Raw genomic sequence first — 19,684 nt, 5'->3', positions numbered from 1 at the left:
TCCGTTCTCCTTTACTGACCCGTTTTTCCCCGGGCGTGCTCTGAGCCCTCCCTCATCCTTTCCTCCTCCTTCGCTGCCTCGCCTCGGCTTTTCTCTCATCTTCTTTCCTCGCCCGTCGTCCCCCCGCGCTCATGCGCACACAATCAGACCCCCGCGCGATACACGTGGGACTGGCGCGCGTACACGCTCCCTGGCCGTGTCCGCCCCGGAACAGCCTCCTGGTCGTCGTCCAGGTCCCTCCAGCTTGCGGCTGCAGCATGAGTGCCAGCGTCTCGCGCGTACGTCGTCGGCGGGTGCACGGTCGTTGGTACCTGGCGGCATGCGACCGTGAGCAGGCCCAAGGTCCCGCTAGTCGAGGGCATCTTCGTCGTCTCTCGCGGCGATGGCGGGCGTGAGTGCTCGTCTGTGGCTCCCGGCGCAAGCCGCGTGCATATCGCATTCGCGCGCGCGTCCAACTGGTAATCCCTCGCGACGGAGCTCTCAGCAACTGCTGTGCGCTTTTTCGCAGGTCTAGCAGGCCCCGATACCGTTTACATTGCGTCGTCATTGCTCGTTGATAGGTACATCTATGTCGCTGTTGCTAAATACTGGTCTCGTCTGCATCTCAGATATCCAATCAATGTTCATTTTTGCCCCATATGTTATGTGTGATGAGTGCTACTGCTCGATATCCAGTGCTTGAAGCTGTGATTTACGGGCATGAATGAGACTAAGTGCATCTGGTGAGGGCCTGCTCTCGCAACTAAATTTTCCTTCTCCGTGTAATGGTTTCTCATTAGCAGAGGGGTAAGCGAAAAACAATACTTGTGCATAACACCATAATCGAGCTCATTATCCCTCACAAGCCTCAGTAACATCTCATTATGGATTTGGGTTTTTCCTGATGCAGGTCCGAGCGTACCACGCCGACAACACTTCTGCATCTTTTGTTGGTACTACAACGGTGAAGAAGCTCCGGCCGTTGGGGCTGCACATTCGTGCGAAACGGATCATATCGACATGGACGGACCATGGCCAGTGGAGCGCCGATCACAGGGTTGGTTTGGGGAAGTTGTATTATCGTTCTTTCCTAGTCCGTTGGGTAGAGAAACGCTGCAAGTGAAATTCCGGCATGAACGAGTCAGGGTGCCATTTATATGGTAGACGAAGAAATCGATTTGTGTACAGCTTCAGGTATAGTGGTATGAGACGTAGAGCGTGGCCTGTTGTAAATATCACCGCACATTTTCTAGAGCCAACCAACAGTTCCATCTATCGCTAGCATCGCGCATGGAACGGTCGTAACGATGCTGTTACACGTTAATGTAGCGTCAACTCAGGTGTAGAGTCAGTGGCAGGGGTGAGGGCTAGAGAGCGATCTCGCGTAACCGCGAGGCTCGGGATATCGAGTGAGGTGAAAAAAAGGCAAGATACGACGCCCCGCGTGGAGGCCGAACATGCGGCGCGCGAAGTGGACGGGAGAATAGACGCGGGAAAGAAGAGGTCGCGCACACGGGCTGGCGAGATGATGAAGGATGCACGCGAGGGAGAGAGTCAGGATGGGGTCGTGGGCGTGGGCGTGGGAGAGCTCAAGGTGTAGCAACAAGAAGTCGACGCGAAGCTGGATGAACACACTGCACACGCGAGAATAGAAAGTTGACTCGTAGCCTACATACATACAGCGCGCGCGGCGCGAGGGAGTATCTAGGAGAAGACACTGTACCGAAGCCAATTATAAATCCGTGGCGCGGGGGACACTGCGGAAGAAGCTAGAGAGAGCGTGGAGATAGACGGAGGTGGATCAAGACAGAGAGAAATGAAATAGAGACAAAGAAGGTCAATATTCCGGAGCGCTTGATTGGAAATCAGGTGATGAGAGGACGTACGATGACGGCTCTAGTGTGCCATTGCGAGAGGGAGAGGGAGAGGACGCCGCGCCGCAGGTAGTGGTTATCGAGTGTGCGCGGACTCGGAGTAGACCGCGAGAGTGCACGGAGGACGCTGCGGTGCGTTCGCATGCGTCGCGTCTTGACAGATCCATGAGCTATGCGTACGCAATATTCATAATATATCTTCGTGCGGGTCCCGATATGTGCGCGAGGCAGAATTGACGAGATGCGCGAAGACGAGGACCGAACGCGGAGATGATCGCGCGGGCGCTAGGCTGGTTGAAGATGTTGTGTACGTGCGCCTGCACCGTACGGAGACAGCGCGAGGGTATCAGTTGATGGGCCCGTTATAAGGAGGTATGATGGTCAGTATGAGACAAGTCCAACAAGTTCCAGTACACCCACTTACAACCCAAGCAGCTTTCAGGACCGCGCGCACTGAGAATCGTGTTCTCAAGAGTGGTTGAACTCGCTGTGCGAGTGCTGTTGTCAGTTCTCCATCTGTGTCGCTATAATCTGCGTATTCTCACCATTGTAGTAGTATACCCGGCTTCCTGACCTTCTATTAACACGGGCACGTCCGCTTCAAGGAGATCGAGAACACGCGGCTGCCCGCGCGATGCGCCATCCACTGACTTCGCTGCGCACGAGCTGGTTCGCTTGGGGCCTATGCAATGGGATTAGCGGTGAGCAAACGCGCGATATCCCATCTTACCTCAACGCGTGTGCTATGAACCCAATGCTCACACCTCCCAGCTCGTCGTACGTCTCTCCTTTCCTGTGGCATGACATTGTCCTCCGGTGCTGATGAAACGCTCACGTCTACTGCGCACCAGCAATGATGAAAGGTACCGTGCTCCGAGTCCAAACCCGTACCTGCGGACGAGGGTCAGGGTACGTCGGGGGTCGGGTAAGGGCATGCTCCGTTTGCCCATACCCGACCCGTGCCATTCCCTAGGCCGCATGATCACACCGGAGTACGTGCACACCAGGGTAGCTTTGATCTCGATGCGCTCTGTCGAGTCTGAGGTGGCGTTGGGTTAGGTGAGAAGCACAACCAGGCAGAGGTCCCGCGTAATGGTCGCGCCGTGGATGTTGAGGAGGGTGAGGCGGCCGGCGTGTTCTTTGGTCGTCGCCGGGACGCTGCTCCGAAGACGAGATGGTCTGTAGATAGGTCAGTGCACTGTACCAAAACGAGGGTATGTCGGAGTACGTACCATCTCTAACACTTCGAAAGAAGAACACAAGCTCGGAGAGGCGGTCCGCGGACAAACTCCCGATGTCCAACAGGTCGAATAGATCAACCACATCGTCCGTCCCGGTCTATCAATATCGCGTGTCAGTTACAGGACCACCGCCGCGGACGAATCCCGCCTACTGAAGCTTGCCTGGGTGGGATTTCTGCAAAAGAGAGGATGAGTCGCCGATGACCGCTTTCAAGGAAAGGTCAAACGTACATCGGGTTGTAGAAAATGGGGAGAGCGCCCTCGGTTCCGCGGGCCGTCGCTCTGCGTAATCTCCAATCTTGGGCAGCATGCTCGTCCACTCCTTCCAGATGCGAGGACGCTCGTCTGAAGACGCGCCCTGCCTGAAAACTGGGCGTCAGCACGTGTTGATCCTCCCGCATCCTCATTCAACCGCATATACTCACCTTGGAGTATAGATGAGAAGGGCACGCGTCCAGATCAGACGTCGCAGTGACGTCACCCCGCTTCCCAGCTCGAATCTGTGTCAAGGTGACCTCACACTGATTGGGGAAATGGGCGCAGAAAATAGCGGGATAGCGCGACGGGTGTGGAGAGAGATCCGGTGGCCTAGACAGGGGATTCTCAAGAGAATTGAACAAACGGCACTCACATGGGATCCGATGTCAGAACGTCGCCAACGCTACTGCGCGCTGGGTGACGCAGTGGTCCTGGTTCGTTCAGATATCAACGGCCGTGGACCGCTGGAGGTGGAGTCGGGGTGAGCTGCACGAGGGATCGTGGTTGATATCGAGAGAGGCCATAGGGTTCAAAGAGAGGACCAGTACATATAGTAGCAAAATAGCACACTGTAAAGAGCGGGTGCCACAGTCGGCATGGAGGATGCGAGGGAAGTGAGTGCGACGACGTCCGCGCGGCATCACGGCGGGTACAGCTCGAGCGCGAGCATGCGTAGGGCCTAGCAGACCGCGTCCCCCGCGTCCGGCTCGGCTCGCACCGCGTGCAGGAATGCGGTGGTGGCTCCCACTAGGAGTCGTCGCGGAGACAGTCCGAGGCGCACGGTAGGGGCTTCGCGCGAATTTGAGGGCGGTTGGATGCTTGAGGAGCGTGGCAAGCGCGAGCAATGCGTCGGTCTCGGGGCAGAGGCTCAGCGCGCGCGGAGGGGAGCAAAGGGGCGGAGGAGAGGCCACGCTCGGGCCAGCGCGCGGGGAACGCGTGCCCGCCGGGTGTGCGGTCGCAGCGGGGGTGCCATCACAGGTGCCCGCGACCGGAGGTAGAGGTGACGACTCGAGTGAGGTCATCATGTGAGGCGTCGAGGCTCACGCGCGTGGGCGCCGGAGACGCGTCGAGATGGTGGTGAAGGGCCAGGAGAGCAGCCGAATGCGCCCGGCGGAGAGGTGCCCGCAGGGAGTCGAGGCGGAGGGCGTCGAAGAGACGGCGTGCTATTGGGAGCAGCGCGTGACGATGAGTACGGTGTACTCGGCGGGAAGATGGACGGTCGGGAGGGACGTCGAGGGGAACGTCTTTTCCCGTGCGTTGGGAATCAAGAGGAAGAAGCCGTGAAGGACGGAGAGCCGCGGAGTGGCGGAGAGGAAGTCCAGCAGTTGGGGCGCGACGGCGAGCAGCAGGTGGGAGCTAGGTCGCGTTGGGTACTTGTGGCCGCAATCCCACGCAGACTGGCCCGCGTGGAACGTCGTCGAGGGAAGAGGCAGGATAAGAGGGCGGCCGCTCCAAAAGGTTCGTCCACACCTCGCTATGACCGTGCTCGCACACATTTTGGTACGGCCGGCGTCCGGATTCAATGGACGCCACCGCTCTCGTGTTCGCGGCACATGGGGCCGGCCGAGTTTTCAGCAACGCGCAGTTCGCGAGGCGTCGCCGCCGCTGTCCATCTGGGTGTACTTCGTCGACCTTTGCGGAGGGCGCGAGAGCTTTCCGATGTCGCGTGGTCGAGTTGTGTGCTCGTCAAGGAGCTCGTACGGCCAGCCTGTCGAGGGTCGTGGCTCATGTGGTCGCGTCAAATTCTTTCCACTCGTGCGGTCCCGCAGCCTGCGTTCAAGTGCTCCAAGAAGTATGCGTAGTTGTGGCGACGAAGTACCTGAACACGGAGGGGGGACGTCAGCTAAAACAAGTCCGAGGATGGTGGCATGAACATATACGCATGTTCGCCGTCGATATAAGTAGAAGCGCACCTTGGCTGATGAGCAAGTTGAAAGATGTGGCTTGCACACGAGCGACGAGTCCATCAGCAAAAGGTGTTTTTAACGGTAGCGCCCGATAGCGTGCGACTCTGCCAGATCGGGACAGGCCGTCTATTGTCTGCGCGACAAATAATGATGGCAGAACGGTAGCAGCTGATATCCATTCGTCTTTACTATGAGGTTCGATCAAATCTTGTGGCCGCAGACAGGATATGATGGATATACTACAGGCACAAGTAGCTTGAACAGAAAGCTGTAGTCGATGATAGTAGACGATCATGCGCTCCTTCAAGGGTGAATATTTGAATCACGGGGCGCGCGGGGTGCATAAGAGGTTCGTATTTAGCTATACGGTCGGCTCGTGAGGACGCGAACACTGCGCGCGGCAGAGAACGCGATGCGCGCGACGATATGCGGACGGACGTCAGCGCGGGCGCCTGTTCCGCTTACGCGCCGCGCGCGGAGGCCTCTGTCCGGCATCGATGGCGAGCCCCATCCTCTGTTCCCCTAATCTTTCTTGACGCCTTTTCTCCCTTTCGTTTCTCTGTGTCTCCTATTTTTGCTACGCAAATCCTCTTCTTCATCAGAATGTCTGCTTCTCTAGGACACGCGATCCGAACGCGGAACATCGAGTCGGCGGCGGCGGGCGCCGTGAAGTTCTTGCTCATTTGAGCATTGTCTCGGCCTTTCACATTCCGTCTGATATCATTTCCGTTTACCAATGTGCATAAGGTGTGCTTCTGTGGCTTGTTCCCCACCAGGTGCGCACCCCATAAGTTGAAGCGACCCAGCCTTCCCCAAACAGCGGGGCGGGCAGCCTCAAGTGTTGGGCCATCACACGCGGAGAACGAATTCCTCACACTCGCGGTGGCGGAATATGTGCGGGAGAAAAACTGGGACACTCCCCTGGAGGACCTCGACCTTCCGCACGACGCTTGCGAGCGCGAGCCCGTGAACTGGAGCAAGGCCTACTCTGCGGACCACCACTACGAGAGTCAGCGGAGCGCTCTGTTCGATGCTCTTGTTGTCACGAGCTGCGCGGCAAACTCCCGCACAGGGCACTGGGCGAGGGGTCGAGAGTTAAGTCAAGATATATATATCGCTGGGGCCCGAGACGTACAGAGGTCCGTGTTAGTAGCGACATTCTGAGGTCTAAAAGTTGCTTACGGTGATTTCTTTGCTAATTGTTGTGACCCGATGCGGCGGCGCCGCAGTGGCGTCCCGCTTTGGCCTCTCTATTGTTTGCCACAGACATGGGCGCGTGTGCTGGGTTGCACACCTACTGGGCTTTATCCGCGACCACCATCATCCCCCAAGCGCAATGTGCCACTCACACTCGCGCGCGATGTATCTAGACACGGTCAGTTTTTCCTCATTCATCATCATCTCACTCACGTACACACTTCTGTCGACATCGGCATCGACACCGCACTCACACCAGCGAAAACCCGCGCCCTCAAGACTGCGGGTACAAAGGTACGCTTGAGTACTTACGTTGCTTATGGCCACGGGTCGGTCACATGTGAGGCCTGATTCCTCAGCCTCGCCGACAGTTTCGACGCGGCGCCGCGCGTTCCCACGCGAGCCAGCGACCCAACACTGACCATTTGCTTGCCACCGGGGATTCAAGGCGATGTGGAGGTGGTGCGGCAGCCACCGGCTCCGTGTGAACATGGTGTACAGGTATGTCTTCAGAACGTCCGAGTGCGGCAGGCGAGCAGGATATCACGGTGTACCGCATGGTTGAGCCCGCGCATCCTGAGCTCCTGCTGCTAGATCTGCGCGCGACCACTTCCGGTAGGCGTTGCTGAACGCGCGCGACGTGTCCGCCCTGAGCAGCCACCCGTTCTGCAGAGTCAGCAGCTCAATGGTTTGTGTTCCTCTTCCTTCTCTACCGAGATCAGTTCTGCAGCCGCTCATTTCACCAAGTCCACAGCGGCCTCGACCGACAAGTCACAGTACTCGCACTTCACCTGGGCGATTGCCCCGCGCAAGCAGCGGTCTCGAGTCGGCCCACATGTCCGTCTCCCACGACTACGGTGTCCTCATCGAGGACGAGGGGATCGCCCTCTGTGGGCTCCTCATTATCGACCGTATAGGGTACCCTCAGGTACGTCCTTGGTGGAGCGGCATACGTCCGGGAATCACGACTGATTGTGCGTTCGGTGGAGCTGGACAAGTAAATTACGATCAACGACCTCCCTGTGGGCCGCTCTGTCGAGGGGACGATCCGGCTCGTGAAGGCATTCCAGTTCTCCCGGGTGCGTCTTTCTTCCTCCGCGTTCCCTGTGTCCGCTCCCGCTGACTTCCCCCGCCTCCCTCCCCCTTCCCCGACGCGACCATCCACCTCTCCACGCCCAACCAATTCACCCTTTCGCGCCCATGGCGCCCCTCCATGCCCGACCTGTCTATCTTGCCGCACTCAACCGACCTTTCCGCGCTCTCCACATTGATTTCTCTATCAGGTAAGCAATCCCCAGATACGAAATTTCTACATTACTGACCACTCCGATAGTACTCACAATAGGGAACACTCCGTCAATTCGGGGAGACGTGCTGGACGAGAGGCTTCAAGCTCGGCCACATCGCCGACCATGTAAGTTCTTTGTTCTGCTCATGTTTCTGTTGCGTAGAATACCGGCTGTTTCGTATTTACCCCGAATGGATTATTGTGTGATTGGAATTATACGTGCGCCCCAGTGTGCGACGGAAGGCGATAGTGTTCCGCAGTTATCTGTCATCTCCTCCGCTAAATCTGACACTTTATCGTGAGGCACTATCATTTCATGCGCCGCAGATGACCGATATATGGTCGCATGCGCACCCAGAAATGATAGCACTGTCCGCGAGGTATGATCATCATTTGATAGTGGAAGAAGCAGACGATAGTACACTACGAGTTGCTGCATTACTTGGATGCTCAGCTACTGTCTATTGTCTTCGCTATCACTAACTATCGTACGCTACGAATGCCCCCATGCACTATCAGACGCTACCGTTTCCGCGCCTACTTTGCTGATGTCGGACCCGATCGCTTACATCAGCCGTCGCGTGTGTTGGCGCCGCGTTCTCGAGTCTCGACAGGACTCGGACATCCACTTCCTCCTACCTCCTCTCACCCAGTGGTGTTGCGGCACTGCTGGAGGGGCTGAAGTCACCAACCTCCTCCTCCTCCTCCTCCTCCTCACCACCCCTATCCTTCCCCGCGGAACCCCCACCGAGACGCGCCCTGCTCTTGCTTCTCCACTTCATCCCCCTCCGATTCATGAGATCATGCTGCAAGTTTAGCACATTTCTCGCGGAGCCCGGAGTGCCGACACCCTTCTCATGAACTCAAGAGGCATCGGTACGCTGCGACCCATACTCGCTGAGTCAGTGTCGCGATACCTGGTCTGGAACCTTACCCGACTTTCCCTCAGGATGTCCCCACCTGTCCTGTTCGTGATCGACTGTGAGCTCGAGATGCGCATGAGGTTGAGAGGCTCTGGAGGGCTGCGACGGAGATGACTGCGCAGTGCTTGAGTGAACGTTACGACTAACCGGTGATCCGTCCCAAGCCTCATGAACCACGGCGTACACGAGGAAGCGGAAGGTATGTTTGCGATGGGCGAAGAGACGATCACTCTTACCCTCAAGGAGAAGCTCCTCTTTGAGCAGGGTGTTTCGTTCGGGTACGTTCTCTCCAACTGCTTGCTTTTGCACTTTCCACCGACCTCCGCATCGGCGCGGCTACAAGGCAGACAAAAGCACGCGCGACGTACCTGAGTTTGTCAACATCTCCAAGGACGACACGCACGCCTGGCCGGCCGTCGCGCGCCGCATGTATCCCTCCGCCGTCAACGCGCCGATGGAGTCCATCGTGACGCCGTTTGTGAAGAACTCGCTCGCGATCAGCAACCACCTGATCGGCGTCCTCACTGACAAGCTCGGGCTCCCTGCGGGCACGCTCGCGTCTCTGCACAAGGTCGAGGGGTTCAGCGGATGTACGGCGCGGTTCATCAGAGCGCCGTCGTATCCTGGGTCGGAGGAGATGACATTCCTGACGGTGCACACGGACTTTGGGTCTTTGGTGGGTGATTCGTCTTTTGGCCCCTCGCATTGTACCGACATCCCGCTCCCCAGTGGTTACTGCACAACCGCCTCGGGGGCCTGCAGGTGCTCCCGCCCGGGTCTGACCAGTGGCTCTAGGTCAAGGTCAGTCACCCTTTTCGATCCGCCGCGCTCATGCTCACGCAGTCTTCCGTCGCCCAGCCCCTGCCCGGACACGCGATCTGCAACATCGGCGACGCCCTCAATATCTTCTCTGGCGGCATCCTACGCTCCAACATCCATCGTGTCGTGTGAGTTTGTCCGCGCGACGTGCCTATCCGATACCCCGCGTCTCACACCCTTCCCAGCCCGCCTTCACGGGAGCAGGCCCAGTACGAACGCCACTCCGTCGTGTCCTTCACCCGCCCGAACGACACCATCGGGCTGTGCGCGCTGTGAGAGCAGAGCGAGCGGATCGCTACGGCGGTTGCCAACGCGCCCCCGGGCAAGTAGGCCCCTGGCGTGACGGTGATGGAGCGGCTGCTGAGGAGGGTCAAGTGGCAGCGGGTGACGAACTACAAGGTGTGTCTTGTCCTGCCGATGTGCGCTGTTGCGAAGAGCTGATGAAGCCGGTAGGGTTCAGAGAGCTGGAGGGATAGGCGGGGTACCGAGGACACGAACCAGGGGAAGATCTGAGCAGCCTCGAATAACGTGTATGTAGTATGTACAGTCGTAGCTCTCAATCAACACAGGCATTGCGAACACCCCGATTGCGTAGGATCCATACATGTCCATGTGGAAACGACGCGTGCAGCCGACCGTTTCTGGACATTCGAAGTCTAAGCCTCATTTGCGGGGTCCATGTGTACCCAGGAGCGCACTCGGCATGAACGACAACCTATTTCGCGCAATGATAGTACAGGAAGACGTTAAGCAAAACGTAACACGCATGGCACGATACGGAGGGTCGACCAGCACCACCGTCCTTACCCTCGCGAGGACCGCAACTCGTCCTGCACAGCACCATCGCCGACAACCTCCTCAGCTTCACGCTCCATGTCGCGTGATTCCACAGAGAGTCCTTCCTGCAAATGCACGAAATCAGCCGAAACCCCGTGTACTTACAACGATCGATCCACTCACCCCACCGCTTCCGTACATCGGTGTCCGGGATTGCCCATCCTGTCTGCATACAGCTCGAACTCCGTGCACTGCGGCCTCAGCTTGGCCTCAGCTGCACCCGCGAGTGCGCGGGCCCGCGCACCCCGCTGAGCAGAACGAACCGTCTGCAGGGTGGGGCACGCGCCGCACAGCCGGCGCGCGAACGCGTCCAGGTCGAGGGCGCGTATGAACGTCTCGGCCGCGCACCGGGGGTCCGCGACGAGGTAGCACAAGATGCCGACGACGAGCACCCGGAGCGCGGGGAGGCTCCCGACGGCGGCGACGAGGCCGTCCTGCAGAGCAACACGTGCGTCAAGGCTGAACAAGCGCTAGCGGAACCGCTAATTCGAGGGACGTACGACGATCCGGGGGCATCGACGTCAGCGAGCCCCGCCGCGCGCGTGACGTCGTCCCGGGTGTGATCCCGATCACGAAGACGCGAGGTCGCATGGCTCCGTCGTGCCGTCCGCGAGCTCGACGCCTATCACGCGCGCCCACGGAGTCGGATTCCGAGGGGAGGAGGTGTAGACGCGGACGGCGAAGGTCCCACCGAGAAAGCGCACGCACATGCCCTCGATCCGCCGGCGGACGATGTCGCCGCCCTGGGCGTCGAGTTGGCGCGAGAGCGGCTGGTGGGAGCGGTGCACGATCGCGACGGGTGATACGGTGGGGAGGTCGTGCACGGCTGTGGCGGCCTGGAGTCCGAGGAGTCCCCCGCTGAGGACGACGGCCTGGCGGAGCCCTGTCGATATAGGTAATGTGTCTGCCAATCTCTTTCCAAGTGAGAAACAACCTGGGTGAAAAGCGTCAGATAAAATATAGACAGGGCGAAGCGGACAAATATCACCTTCCGCCTCAGGGTTGGCACCAACCCGCCTTTCTCCTCAATCTCCTGCCACGCGCGTGCCACACCAGGACGGCGATCGTGCAGCTCTATCGGCGGATGGATCGATTTCGCGATCCCATAACACTTCACTTGGTGAGGACGGCGCCGCTTCGCACAGCGACCGCGCTGAGTGCGTCGGAACGGGGAAGCCGGGATGGTGGGGCGCGAGGAGGCTCGTCGGCGGGCGCCGCGCGTGTCGTCTCGTTTTGACAGACACCTCCGTGGGCGCGTAGGGTCGTGTCGCGACAGTTTGTGGGACGGGTTCCAATATGGCCGGACCGAGTCTGTGGACCACGTCGACGATCCTCTCGATGTTGTCGTTCACCCACTTGCGTGCACTCGCCGAGCGCGGAACGTCGGGCGGGACAACATCCATCTGCACGATCTCGTTGTCCGTGAGCCGGAAGGAGCTGTACTTGATGCGTTCCAATTCATGCGCAACGCTGATGTCCACGCGCGACCGCAAGTTCTCGACCACCCCGGGTATACCGCTGAACGGTGTGAGTGGGTTTGCGCGAAAACTCTGGCGGGCGTGGCCCGACATTGTGGGCTTGGTCGACTTCTTTGTTTCCAGCCAGAGCTCGAGCGTTCGCAACACCATGAGGATCGATTCGGGCGTAACGCTCAGCCAAGGAGGAGGTTCGGGTGTGTCCGCAGAGAGTCGAGTCGACAGGTTTTCGAGGAGAGCGCGCAACAGGCTGTAATGAGAGGGGAGTTGGTGCCACGGAAATATGGTCTAGGGTGTCGCTCACTAGTTGTAACAATAGGACAGCATTTAAGATAAGCACCGCAGAGACGGGAACTTCCTGCACGATCGGCGTTTCGAGTACGTCGCCGCGCGTTGTCGTCCCGCCCAGAACTTCATCCGTCACCTGGAACCTTCGTCGGCCGGATCTCCGCCGCTTCAGTATGGGTTCGATGGCGCCTGCGAGGAAGGGGACGAGTCGTCGTGGTATGGAACTGCAAACGAAGACTCGTAGAGATGAGGCCCAGCGCAGATGGTGTAAAAGGAACGGAGACATACCACGGGGCGTGTGAGAGGGCTTGGATCACGGAAGCACTAGATGCGTTTTAAGAGGCACATATATATCGGACGCTGCCTCCGACTATATGCGAGGGTATCAGAACAGGGTGTGCTCGGAGCAGTATGGGGAGATCGAGACCGGACGAAACATCCAAGGAGCAGGACGTACCACACGAGCACCGCGATCCTGCTATTCGTGATCGACCATAGCGACTGAAACGCTTCCACCCATCTCGTGCATGGATTACGCCTTTAAGTGAGCGATCTTTGGGTCCGTTGGGTCCTGAGCAGAGAAACGACGGCCGTAAGACAACAGGTATGGAGTAGGAGGACAATTCAAACGTACGGCAGACGGCCTCCACCCCTCCATCCATCCTCAGGTGTATCCGGATTCGCCTATCCTCGTCGCCCAGTTGGAATAGCCAAGATGGAAGGACCCAACTTCAAAGCGTGTCTCGAAGGCCGACCTGGAGGGGTGATGACGTCTGTGGCGAAGAGCAGAAGTTTGGCCAGCTGCAGAAAGTTGTTTCAACCGGAGAGACGTACCTTGGATGAACGACACATCACAAGTATATCCCATGCGACAAAAACCCTCGCGCACTGGCACCCGTCTCACGGCTTGAGACGTTGCACAGACGATACGACATGTAGAAGCAGCTGCGGTGTCGCGTTGAGCGAGTGCGTCGTGGCACAATTGAGAAAAGGTGTGTACGCAATGGGAGTGGTCTGAGAAGGGAGCGTGGCGGGGAAAGAGGACGAGCTGCTCTTCTCAGACGGAGCTGAGCCCGATGGTGGCTCCGCGCGTCTACGCCCCGGAGAATGCGGACCGTGATCTCGTTGGCGCTGGTGCCTGTGGGCGCCGCGAGTGAACCAGCAGCCGACTCTTTGCTCTCACCATCCACACAAAACACACGGAACATGTTGTGTGTGTAAGCGCTTCTCCCCGCCGTTTTATTTCCGATTCTTGAGCCGCACCACGACCTTGTGTAAACCTGTTCCGAACCGGGCCTCTGTTCGGCATGTATTCCTCGATACACGCTGTCGTCGTCGAGCGCACCACGGTGGTCATGACGGTGGGTCCTTAGCAAGCTATTATCCTCATTCCTGTACTCAACTTCGCATATACGCACCCCCTGATATTTATCACGGCTTTTCCGACGCTCTTAACAAGTAATCTGATTATTCACGCCGCAGGGCCTGTAGATCTCCAGCGCAAGCTTCGGGCGTGCTTCTGCCCATAACGCAGCATGTATCGTTGTCGGCAAACAAAGCACTGCGGCGGACCTGCCTGAATCCTCGTTGTAACGGTATGTCGCGGCCGGCCTCCGTACGCTTGGGATCAGCTGACCGTTTATCTCAGGAGTGCATATTTACGTCCGAGGTTGTGCGGCCACTATCGCGCTTGCCCATCCGGGAGACGGCGTTGAACGGCTCTCTAATCCCCCGCTTCTCCCTCAGCCGGCGTGTCGTGCCCATTCGCGTGCATACATTGTCGCTAACGAGCAGGGCGGAGGCACTCGCGCGCGTTTACTGTATGCTCCGGTGATCCAAACATCGTCGAACATCTGGGGCGCTACGTGCGTACATTCCCCCGAGGTAGTATCGGGCCACATCGTGTACTACCTCTCGACGAATGACATAGAGCGCTCTCAGCTTCGCCTAGCGGATAACGCGCACGACATCGATATCTACGTCTGACACGTTCGAGGAAAGGCAGGTCATCACGCCCCGGGAGCGCGAAGGCGGCCCGGACTCTGCTGACCGTCATATCACAGGAGACGCTCCGACGCTCTCGGCTGCTTTCACCGCATGTTCGAACTTCGCGTTGTGGGCGTGTGGGACCGCGGTCTCCCTCGCCGCGACCTGCCCTCTACCGTCTCGCTCTTGACTCATCTCACATCTCCTCTCGTCCATCTTACATCCCCTCCGCCATCGACTCCCTCCGTGATATCAAGTACAGGAAACCCCGTTTACTGGATACTCATTGTACGTCCGGATACTCATTGTACATCCACTCTTCCGATGCTCTGTATCGCATTCACTCATGCTCCCCAAGTGTCTGTACTCCTCCCGCGAATCGTGCACATCACCTCTCACCCGGTATTCATGCTTACCCTCGCGAGACATACATGTGCTCATATTCGTGAAAGAAGCGATGTGGCTCCTGGGCACCGCGCACGCGAACCTCGTCTTCTTTCCCCAACCTGAAGACGTTCCTGGAGGCTATGCTATCCTGTCGCACACCTGGGGAGGAGAGGAAGACTCGTTTCAAAAGGTTCAAAAGCTGAATGCAGAATCCAATGGCACCTTCTCCCCCGAAGATCAACGTCCCTTGCCCCCCACTGAGCTCCGATCTCTCATTTCCCAGGCGGTCTCTGAAGAAGCGGCCGTTCTCCGAACCCTCATCTCCCAGGAAATCTCTCAAGAAGCGGCCGTTCTACGAACCCTCATCTCCCAGGAGGTCTCTCAAGAAGCGGCCGTTCTCCGCGATGAGCTGCGCCTTCTTGTTTCTGAGACAGTCCCGAAAGAATCTGCGGCTTGCAAAAACTTGAAGAATGCTTTCCATAAAGTGAAATCACACATCATGCAAAAGTTCAAATTGCTACTACACCTACGCCCTTCCCGCCGTACCGAAATTTCTCCTGGATTAGTCCAGGACGACGCGGGTGGGAATCGCCCAGACAGACGACCATCCAGTACTGAATGCGAGCTAGGTTTGTGTAATGATGAAAACTCGTTTTCCCTACTCGGCGCTGACATACGAAGGTCGCTTGATAGATTCAGATCCATGGGCTCCCGCGATACCGCTTTCCCATACTCCTGCACCCGTCTGGCAAGGACTCGCTGAGCCATCCCGCTCGTCGTCACCATGGTTCAACCCACGCGATCGCCTCACTCCAAAAGTTCGATCATTCCTTGAGCTCGCTGAAAAGCACGATTACGATTACGCTTGGGTCGACACGTGCTGTATCAACAAGGAGAGCAGTGCTGAGCTCTCGGAAGGCATCAATTCCATGTTCCGCTACTACGCCGTCTCCGCCATCTGCTATGTCTACCTCAGCGACGTCAAATACTCCGACACTAATTCAGGCAAGATGTGGCACTCCTTCCGATGTAGTCACTGGCACTTCCGGGGCTGGACTCTCCAAGAGCTCATCGCGTCCCGCGTCCTTGTGTTCTATTCCAAGGAGTGGACCTGTTTGGGCACCAAGTACGAGCTCGCCGATCGCCTAGAAAAAGCAACTCGGATATCTGCGGCAGTCCTCCGCTTCGAGAGCCCGTTTACCGACGCGAGCATCGCGACGCGCATATCCTGGGCGGCGCATCGGGAAACCACGAGGCCGGAAGACGCCGCCTACAGCCTCTTCGGACTTTTCGGGGTCAACATGCCGACGCTCTACGGCGAAGGGCGGCTCGCATTCTGCCGGCTGCTCATGGAGATCTCGAAGACTTCGCGCGATCCTTCGATATTTCTTCTGGGAAGACGATTCAAGAGGGTGCACGGATTGGAAGACCTCCAACCAGACCTCCAGAGAACGCCCAACAGCCGAATACGTCGCCATCTTCTCCCCCTTCAGCCTTGGCCGACCTTCAATAGCCTATACCGATACCCTATTCTTATGGTAATCAGATACGAACCCAGTGCCCGCTTGCAGAGAGGACAAGATGAGGTACGCTGGTATGGATGCCATTCCACGTTGTGCTACATTGACGACCATTTTAGCACAGCTCAATTGCAAGCACGACCACAGAACTCCGTGCTCCCACGTTTTCCGTGTCACCAGGCGGGATCGAGCTCCACGCGGCCGTTCTGCCTCTGTATGATGCGGGGGGATTCCTCCTCGTCGACTTGTTCTGCAGAGATCCCGACGGGCCCGTCTTCCTCTTGCTTGAAAGGGTGGACGACAAGCTCAACGCTCACGCTGCTCCGCTATACCAGCCCACAGAGAGCCCCGTTGTGTCGCTGCGGGAATCACGCACGGCGATCGACTCACATGGCTGGAAGATGACCGATCTCCGCGTTGTAGCCCTCCCTCCGTACACCGGTGACATCTCCGAGGACGAAACCGCAGGGATGGAGTCACTGAGGCGCTTCTGCGAAGCCACCACTACCAGCTCCCCCTTTCACTTGGTCTTTCGCGACTTCCTCCAGCTCCGGAACATGGAAATGGTCTTCGACGGTGACAGAAGCACCCTGCCGTCGCCTTGTTCCTCCGAAGACGTCTCCCTTTGTTTTATGGGCCGCTATCTTCGAAGGTTCGTAGTCGTTCTTGGGACATGCTCTCGTACCGAGTCCGCCATCGACAACCACCTACGCTCATCCATGCCAACCTCTCTGTCATCCCGGATCGCCACGGAGACGCCAGGTCCAGGCGTACCACGCCGACAACACTTCTGCATCCTTCATTTGTCCTACACCGGTGAAAGCGCCCCGGCCGCATCAGTAATTCCGCAAGTCTCTGATTCTGTCTGGCTCTGCCTGGGAAGGCGAACCAGACAGAACCAGACAAGATGAAAAAAACCAGACATGATTTTGCGGACTGCTGAACCAGACCTAAATCAGACAACCGAACCAGACAACCAGGAGTTCAGACATGACCGGGAGACCGTACTCCCAGGTCGCTGATGCAGCCTGATTCCGACAAGCAGCAAACAGATCCATTTTGAAAACTAATCAATGCGATTTCTAGTACAATAGGACAATGATTAGGCCGTAGACATTGATGGCGCACGCGGCGCCAGCGCGCCAGTGCCCCTCGTCGTCGTCAGCACGCTCGCCAGGCCCACGCTCACAGTCGTTTGGGCCAGCCAACGCGCCCGCGCCCATCGTCATTGTCGACACGCTCGCCGTACGCTACCAGCATGCGGCACTCGCCCGCACCCTCATCTCGTCGTCCTTCTCCCTCCTGCAGCGCGTGCCCGCGTTACGGCGTCGCAGCGGCGTACGCGAACGGGTCCAGCTCCCGAATCGGGACTATGCGCGCGCGGGCCGTTCAGATGTTCGGGTTGGAGGGAGCATAGTGTCTGCGCAAAAGGCTGAGGGACGCCCGGGGGCGTGTCGGACCTGTGCGTGAGTGTGCAAAAGGACGAGTCGAAGGCCATACCTATCGCGGCCGCGCGGGAGGGAAAGGGGTACACGCTCGGGGTCGAGACAATGCGCCGTGCACCTGCGAGGGACGGCGTCGTTGGGCGAGAGCGACGAGGCAGGGGGGTTTGAAGGGAAGGTGCGGACGCTTGACGCGGCCGAAACCGGATGCGAGCCGGGTGGGCGGGGAACGTGGGGGACGAGACCAGACGCGAGCTTTGCGGACGCGCCGCGCGGGCTCTTGGGCGCATGATGTGAGGATAAGGATGGGTTGAGCTGGGCGATGGAGGTCTTCTTGCATTCGCGTTCGGATAACTCGAACGATGGTGGGGATAACGACGGGGTCGCCGCCCATCCGCGCTGCGCATGGTGCGCCGCGAGCCCGCGCCGAGCCGGACTCGGAGCCAGAGCTCGACAATGCGTCATTCGTGACATCGCTATCGCCCGCGGCTGGCCGGCGCGGGGTCACGAAGCAGGGGCAGTATCCGGATGGTCGTAGCGGACGGGATGTCGACGCCGTGGGGGACGCTAGCCCGCCGCAGGGACCTGTGCGTGCAGGCGACGCCGCGGGAACTCCCGATGCATGGGGCGGGCGCGCGTGGAGCATACGCTCACTGCACCAGCACCAGCACGGGAAGTCGGACGTGGTCCCAGGGGAGTTCGTGTTACATATAAGTAGATTATATGCACATATTTTGAACATACACACCTTGGATACCCTCGTGTGAGCTCAACGCCGCATTCAACACGGCGTTCACGGCAACGACGTTCGCCTGACAGGCGACCTGCTGCCTGTGGTGATGGCACGAAGGGAAAACCCGCCCGTTTTGGCGCATATATGCGCCAAAATGGGCGGGTCCAGACTGTATACAAGGTAAAGGGACGGTTTCATGGATGTTGGAAGGGGTTTGGGACGGCGTGACGGCGAAAATGCGTGCGGGGGATGGTGCAGGGTGCGTGTGCGTGAGGAAAGGTAGTACATACCTGCCGTGTGAGCTCTGATGGCTAAGTCGAGGTCAGTCGCCTGCAGGGATGTATGGACTACAGGCTTACTTGGCATTGTTGGAAGCTATTTCTCGGGTGGTTGAGGGACGTTCTATGGCGGTTTCTGCGCCTGGAAGTCGTTCCGGGCAGGAGAGTGCGGAGGGAGGCAGACGGTAGAAGGGAAAGAGATCGATGCGGCGTTGTTTGGCGCCGGCTGCCTCTGCCACTCGACGCGTACGTGTACGTACGCGCGTCTGATCGCGCTTTGCCTCGCACGCTCTCATTCTTCATCCCGCAACTTCGCCTCTGTCCCCGCCTCCTGCTCTCTCTCTCACAGCGTGGTGTGCCATTTCACAGGTGTGTCCTGTGTATGCTAAGGTTGTTGAACAACCTAGTTTCTGCAGGGCTGATCGCTGATAATCGGTCTCGCCCCCCAGCGGAAGAGGATGCGAGCGTGATAGACGGTGTGTGCTTGTTCCAGTTCTCGCGTTCCTTCGCTCTATCTCAGCATGATCTCTGTTGCTCGTGCACAGGCCATCCCCTTGACCACGCCATCATCCTCGTGGACCACAAACTCCGAAACCCCCTCACTCACGCCCTCGAGATCCTGCTCGTCGTGGGCGACGGCTCCACCACCCGCCATGACCTCAGCTCCTCCCCCGTCCCCCTCACGCACCCTTCACGCCCCTTAATCCGCCTCTTCCAACAGGACCTCCCGTACGTCGATCCCGCCCCCTCGCCCACGTCGACGCTCACCCTCGCCACACTCCTCACTGCGCTGCACGTGCATCTGCACACACTGATTGCGGCGGACAACCACTACGCTGAGCCACTCCGCGCGGACCGTGTGTAGCGCGCGCTATGGCTGGTGGTGGTGGTACGCGCCCCTGGAGGCGTGCTCGACACCCACCAGATCGACTACGTGATGGACCGAGGCCGCGGAAGGTCCCCAGCGGGGAGGGCGAGGAGGCGGGCGAGCGCATTGAGGGACATGGGAGGTCCTGACGACGAGGTATTTAGGCGGCGGGTCTCAAGGTCGTGCTTCGCGCGCCATTGACAGTCCCGATCGGGGTGCGCACATTGTAGACGAGTGTGGCGAACGGCGAGTAGTACACCCGTCACTGCTTCAGCAATGCACTAGTGATCTACAGGCATTGTCAGCCTATCAAGATTGACTGCTCACACGCCGTCAGCACTCCCACACGCAACCACGACAGACGAGTGGACGCACTGTCCAGAG

General features: G+C 58.6%; 4 protein-coding genes across 4 annotated transcripts; 2 read left to right on the top strand and 2 right to left on the bottom strand.

Moving 5' to 3' along the window:
- Nucleotides 1-2,908: 2,908 nt before the first annotated feature.
- BXZ73DRAFT_107163 (uncharacterized protein) lies at nt 2,909-4,848 on the bottom strand (the record flags this gene model as incomplete). The annotated part of the gene is made up of 5 exons (XM_048016853.1): nt 2,909-3,032; nt 3,082-3,191; nt 3,247-3,256; nt 3,326-3,456; nt 4,546-4,848. 5 exons carry the CDS (start codon nt 4,846-4,848, stop codon nt 2,909-2,911), a joined length of 678 nt encoding a protein of 225 aa, XP_047872049.1.
- A 3,987-nt stretch (nt 4,849-8,835) lies between these two features.
- BXZ73DRAFT_107161 (uncharacterized protein) lies at nt 8,836-9,762 on the top strand (the record flags this gene model as incomplete). The annotated part of the gene is made up of 6 exons (XM_048016852.1): nt 8,836-8,945; nt 9,022-9,343; nt 9,397-9,429; nt 9,463-9,468; nt 9,526-9,614; nt 9,672-9,762. 6 exons carry the CDS (start codon nt 8,836-8,838, stop codon nt 9,760-9,762), a joined length of 651 nt encoding a protein of 216 aa, XP_047872048.1.
- Nucleotides 9,763-10,289: 527 nt separating this feature from the next.
- BXZ73DRAFT_107160 (uncharacterized protein) lies at nt 10,290-11,894 on the bottom strand (the record flags this gene model as incomplete). The annotated part of the gene is made up of 4 exons (XM_048016851.1): nt 10,290-10,388; nt 10,587-10,782; nt 10,897-11,206; nt 11,630-11,894. 4 exons carry the CDS (start codon nt 11,892-11,894, stop codon nt 10,290-10,292), a joined length of 870 nt encoding a protein of 289 aa, XP_047872047.1.
- A 2,635-nt stretch (nt 11,895-14,529) lies between these two features.
- On the top strand, nt 14,530-15,856 carry BXZ73DRAFT_31230 (heterokaryon incompatibility protein-domain-containing protein; the record flags this gene model as incomplete). The annotated part of the gene is made up of 2 exons (XM_048017805.1): nt 14,530-14,649; nt 15,224-15,856. Coding segments are annotated over 2 exons (753 nt in total), but the record flags the coding sequence as incomplete, so codon positions are not given.
- Between the last annotated feature and the right edge of the window lie 3,828 nt (nt 15,857-19,684).

This window comes from Epithele typhae (assembly GCF_022376455.1).
Source record: "Epithele typhae strain CBS 203.58 chromosome Unknown BXZ73scaffold_101, whole genome shotgun sequence".
Classification (NCBI taxonomy): domain Eukaryota; kingdom Fungi; phylum Basidiomycota; class Agaricomycetes; order Polyporales; family Epitheliaceae; genus Epithele; species Epithele typhae.
The sequence above is the reverse complement of the archived record's forward strand: the minus strand, read 5'-3'. Positions and strand labels throughout refer to the sequence as shown.